The sequence below is a fragment of the Pogona vitticeps genome, chromosome 4, assembly GCF_051106095.1.
Source record: "Pogona vitticeps strain Pit_001003342236 chromosome 4, PviZW2.1, whole genome shotgun sequence".
In the NCBI taxonomy this organism is placed as follows: domain Eukaryota; kingdom Metazoa; phylum Chordata; class Lepidosauria; order Squamata; family Agamidae; genus Pogona; species Pogona vitticeps.
Genome location: NC_135786.1, coordinates 192942205 through 192952185, shown reverse-complemented (window position 1 = coordinate 192952185; position 9981 = coordinate 192942205). Strand labels below are relative to the sequence as shown.

Genomic DNA, 9981 nt, shown 5'->3' with positions numbered 1-9981 from the left:
TTCAAGGGAGCAGTCGTCCTTGGAATTTACTTTAAACACCTGTCTACCATGACTCATGCAAGTCTCATACAGACTCACCCAGCTTTTGACAGAAAACCTCACTCAGGTAACAATCTGCTAATATCCTTTCAAAGCCATGTAATAACATGTCTTGCACCCAGTGCCCGACGTCATTCATTTTTAGCTCCATCACTTCTCTGACATGTCAGGACTTTATGATTTATACAGAAATCTGACTTCTGGAGCCTAGAGGTCTAAATCACTTTGGCATAACTACATGGCTGTACTGGTGTAAGTGCATTTGGCATGAGACAATGGAGAAAACAAGCATTTCTGTGTTGTGTGTCACTTATTGTAGCTGACTCCCCCAGAATGATACCTATGAAGTAAACCATCATATTGGCTTGATCCCAAAGTAATTTTCTCTACCGAAAGATCCAAGACTCCTTAAAATCAAATTGTTGTGGAAACTTAGCAACCAGAAAACATTCTGAGCACCCCATACAGTTGATATATTTTAATTCATGTATGCTATTGCTGATAGGCTGTTGAGGAATTTCACGCCCTCTGTCAAGACAGGAATAAGTGACTGTGCTGCTTAGTTTTCTAGAAACAAAATTAATTCTTCTGTTTAATGTGTATTTAGCACCAAACACATGGCAAATGCTGTGAAGACAGATGTGATGCAGCTAAGGAATCATAGAACTGCAGACCTGGAAGGGGCCCTATGGGTTATCAAGTCCAGCCCTTGCCAAAGAGACACAATGGAAAACTTAACTCTGAACCTCTGACTCCACAGCGAGATACTTAAACCATAGAGCTATCCACTCTGTCCACGTCAGTCCACTCTGAATGGATTTGTCCCAAGATATGGACTGAAGATGAGTGAAAACCAGAGGTGGCAATCTGGTTATTGGATAGCAACATCTCATCATTCATGACCATTAGCTATGCTGACTGGATCTTATGGGAACTGAAACATACTTGGAGAGATACAACAGTAAAATAATACAGCTTAAGCAAGAAACACTGAGATTCCTTGGGGAGCAAGCCATGCAGAAAAATAAAGCAAAGGTAATCCAGGAAAGAAGTGGAAAAAAAAATTATACTGGGATTTCAAGGATGAGAGGGAAAATAGCAGACTCCCTAAAATAGTACCAAAAGCTGGCACTATATGCACAGTTACCCGATAATAAATATGCCTAGGACTGTACTTTATATTTTCACACTGCCTTGATTCAGCCAAGCTGCAAGGCAGACTGAAGGAACACAGAAAAACACATAAAGGGTCATTTTGCCAATTAGGTAAATGTTCATGTTTCTTCAGCATTGGTGTTCTTTTTTTAAAAAAAAAACACCTCTCTGTGGGTAAACACAATTCTTGGAGCTTGTTAACAGTTGAATCTCTGCCTGAAAGCAGATAACTTTGCCTCTGCACTTGTTTTGGCATCTCCCAGATAAAGAAGTATGCAGCCTGACAAAGCACTTTGCTCTTACAAGTCTTAACAGAACCACAGTATTTTTTTTTTCAAAATGTCTCCATTCCAACACCTGTTGCAGACAAGGCCAGGGTGGTCTGAAAGCAAACTTCGTCCACTTTATACATACTCCCCTTTTACATATCCCTTGATCTACCCGCACACTCCGAGGTACAGCTGCAAGGAGAAAAAGCAGATACAAAGTACATTCAAAAGTGTCAATATGTTGGAATTAATATCAATTGTTAAACGCTGTGGGGGTATGTATTTGCGATGTTCAAGAAAGTTAGATGCCAGTACAGTATATTTCTTGGCAGCTGAAGCTGAGTAAGCAGTGCAAACAAGCACAATGTGTCAAGTGAATAGGAGGTGCTCCAAAGGTGGACCATGAATGAGGCTTTAAACTACAGTAAACAGAAAGAGACTTGTTACCAGAGCTATGAAGCCAAAGAAGGCTACTTCCTTAGCACTTCCTTTAGGAAGACGGTGGGGGGGGGGGAGAGGTGTTGACTGCGCTGAGATAGTTTCTTCTTGCTTTTCTTTTCTACTTTCCTACAAGATTCTCTCTGATGGGGCAGGGGTGGGTGGGATAACTGCCCAGGCTTAATTCTGGGTTAGGATATTTCCAGGAGCAAATTGCTTTCCTTGGAAGGAAGTGCAAAAATTATTTGCAAGAGCCTAAACAGGCATAAACAACTCAAATCTGGTGGCACCTTAAAAACAAATGAACGAACAAAGTTTTTGTGGGACTGCAGCGCTTTCCTTCAGATGTCTCTAAGGAAACATGCTACGGTCCATGACCACTTCTGCCAAACACTATCCCTTAGTCTTTAAGGTGCCTCAAGACTTTGTGTGTCATTCTTGCTGCTTGAAACTAGCCCTCCCTGAAAAAGCCCATGCACATTTCCTCAAAACAAAGTCGGACTGTGTTCAGCAATACTTACTCCCAGGTAAGCATGCAAAACATTGCAGCCTTTTTATTCACAGCACAGAGGTTCAGCAACTCTTGTGTTCTTTGGGGCTTCTCCCCGGTTAGCTCCACTTCGGCCCAATTTATTTCAGTGGAACTGAAGCACAGCTAACTTTAGCTCTGGTGTCTTAGTGCCAGGTCTTCCGAGGCAAACCCTAAATATTTCCTTAATCTATTAAACATCTCACAGCTCAACTCCCCTTCAGTTCCCAAAAATAGCAAGCACCACATGAGAAGCCAAAGACTCTCTCATTAGTGTCTTAAAAGTGGCCTATTTGTCTTGGAAATGACTTCCTTTCTACCCTTTGCTCTTTGCCCCTAGTAATAATGAGCAGTTTGTCCTTTGCATTTTCACAAATCACACATCTGGGAAAAGGGCTTGTTCTTGAAATAAATAATTTTCCTTTGGTGGGATGCAGCTCCTCAAGCAGGGAGGGAGGGAGGGAGGGGAATCACAGTTTTTTTTTTAAAAAAAATATCCAGTTATCCCTCTTTTAGCCTTCTTGTCTTAGCCCCCAGGCAGGCAGAACTGCTAAATCAGCCTGCCTTGCCTCTGACATGAGAGTCTTCCTCTGTTCTTCCCGGCTCTCCCAGGGGGTGGAGTTGAAATCTGACCCCAAGATCTTAGCTCCTCCAAGGAAGAGTAGGAATCCCTTTCCTGGCCAAACAGGCTGAGTTTGTAAAAAAAAAAAAAAAGAAGAAGAAGAAGAAGAAGGAGAAGGAGAAGGAGGGAAAAAATAACTTGAGCGACTCCACAAGTGATTGGAGGACAGGAAAGCCTCGACCCTCCCCGCCTGCACCTGACGGGTGGGTATTTAGTTTACTGCACTTTTCAAGCGGTCTGTGCGCTACAGAATTTCCCTGCATGGGGTGAAGCCGAGGAGGCGATGTTGCAGAGAGGACCAACGTGCTGCTAGCCCAGTGAAAGTCTCTCGGTCTGCTCTGGAAAAGCCCGGGACCGTTATCCTGCCCAGGAAAAGGCAACTTCAGGAAAAGGGGCAAGCAAGGCAACTCCCCAAGCCCGCCAGCGTTTCAAAATGCCGCGCTCTTTCTTGGTCAAGAAACATTTCAACTCTTCCAAAAAGCCCAATTACAGTGAACTGGACACTCATACAGGTAAATCGGGGATTGAAATCGGTATTGAAGCGGGGCTCTGTTACTTATTTATTTGCTTATTTATTTACTTATTTATTTAAGTGCTTGTTATTGAAGTAGGACTTGCCTGCCGATTTTCACACAACTGTGCAAATCGTAACAAACTGGGGGAGGGGAGTGTGCCTTTTCTTTCACGTAAAGACAGGCGCCTGCCATCAGTTTTAAAGCTTCCTCTATAGAATTTTGATTCATTCCTAAAAGTCCGTTGGGTCTGTGTTGTAAATCGTGAGCGCTTTTCTGCTGAATATCTCCAGCTGCTATGATGTAGGGAGAGCTGTGTGACTTTTACTAGCTCTCCTAGTTTACCGGTGCATAGTGTAAAGTTATGTAGTCAGTTATAAAGTGACAGAGAGCTGCATTCATGAGCTCCTCTGTGCTCATGAATGCTCACTGAAGCAAGCTAATGGCAGCATGGTTTCATTGGTATCAAACTTTATTATTGGTTGCATTGCTGCTGTACAAAGTAAAAAAAAAATCTCAATCATCCTTAAACAATTCTCTTTTTTCCCCTTTCCTCCAGTGATAATTTCCCCATATCTTTATGAAAGTTACCCAATGCCGATCATTCCACAGCCGGAGATCCTGAGCTCTGTGGCTTATAACCCCATCACCATGTGGACTACAACAGGGCTGCTGCCTTCTCCCTTACCCAGTGACCTCTCGCCTCTCCCTGGATATCCTTCATCTTTGGGAAGAGTCAGTCCGCCTCCTCATTCTGACACTTCATCCAAGGATCATAGTGGTTCTGAGAGCCCAATTAGTGATGAAGAAGAGCGGATCCAGTCCAAGCTTTCAGATCCCCATGCAATTGAAGCAGAAAAATTCCAATGTAGTTTATGCAACAAGACCTATTCAACTTTTTCTGGACTGGCCAAGCATAAGCAGTTGCACTGTGATGCCCAGTCTAGGAAATCTTTCAGCTGTAAATACTGTGACAAGGAATATGTGAGCCTCGGAGCTCTTAAGATGCACATCCGGACCCACACACTACCTTGTGTTTGTAAGATCTGTGGCAAGGCTTTCTCAAGACCCTGGTTACTTCAAGGACATATCAGAACTCATACTGGTAAGAAGGAGAGGATGGTTACATGTATGCCATGTATTGCCATAATAATTCACTTCATGATTATTGTTGTAGTGTTTCAGTGCACTTTATGGGTAATTTGATATTGTTCAGTTACTGGCATTAACATTCCGGTGTGCTCCATTAAGTATTCACCAGGCTTCTTTCCTGTTTAATTATATCTCTGTTGAGAGGGCCAGATTAGGTCCTGATGTAACACTTTTTGACTTCACTGAAGTTAGTGTGTTACAGCAAGCTCTCACAAGACAGGACTCCATCGGCCCTAAGAATTCCTTACCTCTGCTTGAAACATGCAGACAAGAGGCAGATCAAGAAACTAAACAGAGGACAAAAACACAGAGAAAGAATAGGAAGCAAATGGGGGAAAAATTCATAGTAATATTCTGCACAGTCAAGAACTGTGCTCAGGCAGAGCATTCAGTAATCCCAATCGCTGGACTAGTTCCTTTTCTAACCAGACAGGCATTGCTTGGAAATGAGTACTCTTCAAAATAGTAAGATCGGATTGAACAAAATTTATATACAGCAGCCAGTCTGTCAATTAGCAGATGTATGACATCAGTCCCAAATCCAAGCTGCTTTACCGTGGAGGAAATCCCATTGAAGTCAACAGCATTTTTTATCTGAAACATGCATGTGTAGAATCGCAGTGTTAAACAGAAGCCCTACTGGTTGTATAGCTGGTTTCTGTAGAAAGTGAGGTTTGGGAGCTGAAAAGAATCCAAGTTAGGGTTGCATGCTGTAAACCAACACATGAGTCTTAGGCATGTTTACCTGGGAGGAATTCCCATTCAGCTTAATAAGAGACAATTATCAGTGTCAACAATGAAAGCCAATAACATACACTGATTTACTTAGTGGTGCTGATTCCCCCACCACATGAAATCCAAAGGCTGCAATCCTATACATACGTATGGAAGAACAAGATCCATAGACGATCTGGTTCTACACCCAAAATGTACTTCAAAGTAAGATGCAGAGTGGTCAGAGCATAAGCTAACTGCACTCACAGATATTTCTGGTTGGTTCATTCGTTACAGTCTTTTATTGATATTTTTCTTCTATTTTGTGCATCTCTGCATGTGATATTACACCCGAGTATTCTTGCTGGTTCTAATCTTGCCCTCTTCCAAAGCAGCAGGGTGCAATGCTAACGCATTCAACCTGATGGGAGTTCTGCCATTCACGTCAACAACATGTAAAGTACAGCCTTGGGCACCAGAAGGCGTTGCACAGGATACAATAAATGAATGGAAGGAACATATGGAAATGTGGGGTGGAGCCCAACCTACAGGCATTGGCTGCACCTGCTGAAGCAGAAAGTTTCAGCAGCTTGTACGTTATGTATTGTGACTCCTTGCATGTTCAGATGAGAAAGAAGTAATGAACAACCATCCATAGTGTAATGAATGGGACCTTCAATAAAGTTTAGAACCTAATCTCCATATTCAAAGACATGTTTCCCTTCTCGGCATATAATTTGGCCCATTATACAGAAACACTCTTATTTTGGCTTTAGAATTATTAAACCCCTTATTTTATTTTATTTTTATTTCCAGGAGAGAAGCCCTTTTCATGCCCTCATTGCAACAGAGCATTTGCAGACAGGTCAAACTTGAGGGCTCATCTGCAGACCCATTCGGATGTGAAGAAATATCAGTGCAAAAATTGTTCCAAAACTTTTTCCCGGATGTCTCTTCTGCACAAACATGAGGAATCTGGCTGCTGTGTAGCTCACTGAGTTTACCTGGGTTCTGTGCATTTCTCTACTCCTTTCCAACAAGATAAGAAGAACCTTTTCTGCCATGCACCACCCCCACGCAAGGTGTTCTTATCTTCTTCTTCTCAATTCAGCAACTCCCTAAAACGTGCAAAAAAATTAAAAAAAAATAATTCAATTAACTTAAGTGTGACATTTATGTGATATGAAGAAGGAAGTGAAAGCATGAAATGTACGGGATAAACCAAATGCCTTTTGGACCTCTTTTTTCTGAGAAAGCATTGCACAGTTAACCATTTGCATTCCAGCCATAAACAATCACCCAGAGTATATTCTTTTGTGATGAAACAATCAAATATAAAAGGGGTTGCCAGATACCAAATATCACAGGTGCTTTTAGAGTCTTCCATATCAAGTTAATAAATGTCCAATAGGACAAGTTGATGGTGTGTGATAGAATAGCATACTTCTTGATCAGGGTCCTGACGTGTCTTAATATTACATCACTCAAAGAGGAAGTAAAGAATGTATGTCCAGTTATTTGCCTTGTCTTAACAGTATGTGCCTTTGTAAATCTGTCACTACAAACATTCCAGGTGCATGCTTGATACATGCTTCCTTTTTTTTTTTAAAGTAATTGTTGTGGTTGTTAACTTGTTTTTAAAGCGGGAATAAGTGCAAGAGTGAGGGTTTATGGGAGTTTGACTATGGATTTTTCAAAAGCTTTTTTTTCTTCCTAAATGCACAAAGAAAATGCAATATAATGAGCAATACCCTCCAAGTGCTTTTTTTTATTGAATAACTTTGTTTTAAGTATGTGGACATATTGTAAATAATTCTATTTTTATAAGACTGAATATGTTCAGAATCGCCATGAATATTATCTATAGCAACGTCTATAGGTATCTTGAAGAAAGTGTGATGCCAAATGCATTATATTGTTTTCTAGAAATAATGTTTTTGTACAATAAACATTTTGGAGTAATATCTTCGTAATTTGTGCCATATTGGGTTGAAATGTGTTGTATGGCTTGTGTATTAGAAGTGATTCAAAATCCTAGTTTCAGCACTAGCTCTCCTTGCACACATGAAGTCCCCATAACCAGAGCTATGGGTTTGGTCCTGTGTATATGTTTACATAATCCAAATCAGGAGTTTATGAAAGAAGGTAGATGAAATTTTTATCAGCTCCTTTTAGACTGTGGTCCAAGAAATCTAGACAAGGACTCTGGAAAGTGCCTTAGATTTTATTGGCCACAGTCCTCTTACCTAGTTATGCTGGCTGAGCACAAACATCTGAACTTTTGCAGACGAACTGCCACAACTTAAAAAAAATCACTGTAGACATTATAGTTGTATGACTCAGAATGACCATGTCTACAGTGATTTCTTAATGTGGGGCATTGTCCCCCATGATGTCATCCGCATATCTATGCAAGAGGATTTTGGCCACTCTACACTTCCCAGGGCTCTTAAGAGAAAATGCAGTTAGAATACTAATGTAATAGTTCTGTGTAAATCCTGAAAACCCCTTCCTCAAAAATGTAGTGACTCCTGTGCTATGGAAAGTAAAGTATTGGCACCACGTACTGGTCTGGATGCAGATTGTTCTGTGAACAGAAGGGCTTCTTTATTTATGGAAAGACCTAAGTTCTAGCGGAGAGTTTCTTCTGGAGAAAGGACGCAAGGAAGGCAATCTTTACAATGTTGCCCTTTACATTGCTTCAGATTTCCTGCCCCCTACCTCATATTACTTTCAGGGGACTACAGGAAAATAGAAGAAGTACAGTGGACCCTTGACTTACAGACGGCTTGACTTACAGACTTTTTGAGTTACAGACTTCTCTGGCCGCAAAATTTAGGTTTGACTTGCAGCCTGAGAATTGACTTACAGATCAGAAAAAAAACAAAATGGAACAAAAACGCCTGTTACGGGATTAATCGGTTCTCAATGCACTGTAGGTCAATGGAGACTTGACCTACAGACTTTTTGACTTGAGAACCGCCTTCCAATATGGATTAAGTTCTCAAGTCAAGACCCCACTGTACAAAGGTTGCCTTGCTACTCTGTTATTCCGTTGTGAATAGAAATCCACTTGTCATTATTCAGGATCCAGCCTACTATGTTTAATAGTAAATGAATAAATAGCTCAGTGGTTTAGGTATTTGGCTGCACAGACAGAGGTTGGGAGTTTGATTCTCTGCTGTACCTCCTGTGAGTAAAGCCAACTTGTGTGGCCTTGGGCAAGCTGCACAAGTCCCAAGGCACCCCCAGAAGAAAGGAAAGGTAAACCACTTCTGAATATTTTCTACCTAGAAAATCCTGAAAAAGGTTGCCATAAACCAAATTGACTTGATGGCACATAGTTATTAAAGACTTGTACTGTGAGTCACATACAACAAGGAGTAAAAAGACCCATTAAACTAGATTGATGGGTCCAGATAAACCCCAGAATATGCATGCATATACACTTCGAGATAAATGACTGCTCCAACTACAGAGCATACTTTCCTTGATACATTGGATGTCATTACCCCAATCAATTATTTTATTATTTTATTTATTGGATTTTTACCCTGCCCCTCTAGACCATGTCTACTCGGGGCAGCTTACAAAATAAAACGGATCAGTTTAAAATATATATATAATCATAAAAATGACAATTGCAGTTTCAATTAATTTAAGGAAGGATTACCAGGATGGAATATCATAAGAAAGGAAAAATAAGAGAGACTTAGTTGACTGGAGGGAAGGCCTGCTTGAATAACCAAGTTTTTAACTGGCTTTTAAAAACACCCAGCGAGGGTGCCAGCCGTATTTCTGTTGGAAGTCACAATCAAGGCACTGATCACAACACTAGCTGCATATGAATTGTTGATTTGAACTAATGTCTTGCTTTTCTCAGGAAGTATTATTACATACGACTATATTTTTGAAGTGCTTTTCATCCCAATCAATAAGCAGAATATTGCATCTAATTACAACCATTGGTCAGCAACATTGATTTGCTATGGTTCCTTAAGGAAGGGGCAGCCCTCATTTTAATACTGCTTTGCAAAATGCAAAGATGCAGCATGTAAGCCATTTACATGGGATTGTAATGAATGGTGGGCAGAGTACACCTGCTCAGTTTCTTCACAGGGGATGTTGTTACTGTAGCAATGGCGTAGTTACGTCAATGGATGTGGCTTGGTTTCCTCTCACGACTACTCATAAATAAAGGATTGCAGACTTAGAGTTTGATTACTGTGAATCCAGCCTCATTTTGAAAAGTGTTGGTGCAGCACACTCATACCATTTATGGCAAATTGTGGCCAAGCGTTCTGCAAGCCATGACATGAATAATAGCAATTCCCCACTGTAGCGTCATCAAGATGAAAAATACACATTATGATCTACTTTCTTAAAATAATGATGGAAAATTAAGTTGCACTGACAGATTTAAACATGTGCCTGACTCTCCCATTTAAATCAATATGATCTATACCTGGTCGATGATTTTGCCATACCATGTTTGTGACAGGCAGAGGGGTTCCCACCCTTGAAACTTGGGGATGAGGTTCTCCTGCTCCA

The 9981-nt window shown here is 40.9% G+C and overlaps 1 protein-coding gene across 1 annotated transcript; it reads left to right on the top strand.

Moving 5' to 3' along the window:
- Positions 1 to 2969: 2969 nt before the first annotated feature.
- On the top strand, positions 2970 to 7392 carry SNAI2 (snail family transcriptional repressor 2). The gene is made up of 3 exons (XM_020790977.3): positions 2970 to 3564; positions 4124 to 4669; positions 6247 to 7392. The coding sequence occupies exons 1-3, from the start codon at positions 3486 to 3488 to the stop codon at positions 6426 to 6428; spliced, it is 807 nt and encodes a 268-aa protein (XP_020646636.1). The 5' UTR covers positions 2970 to 3485; the 3' UTR covers positions 6429 to 7392.
- Positions 7393 to 9981: the final 2589 nt, after the last annotated feature.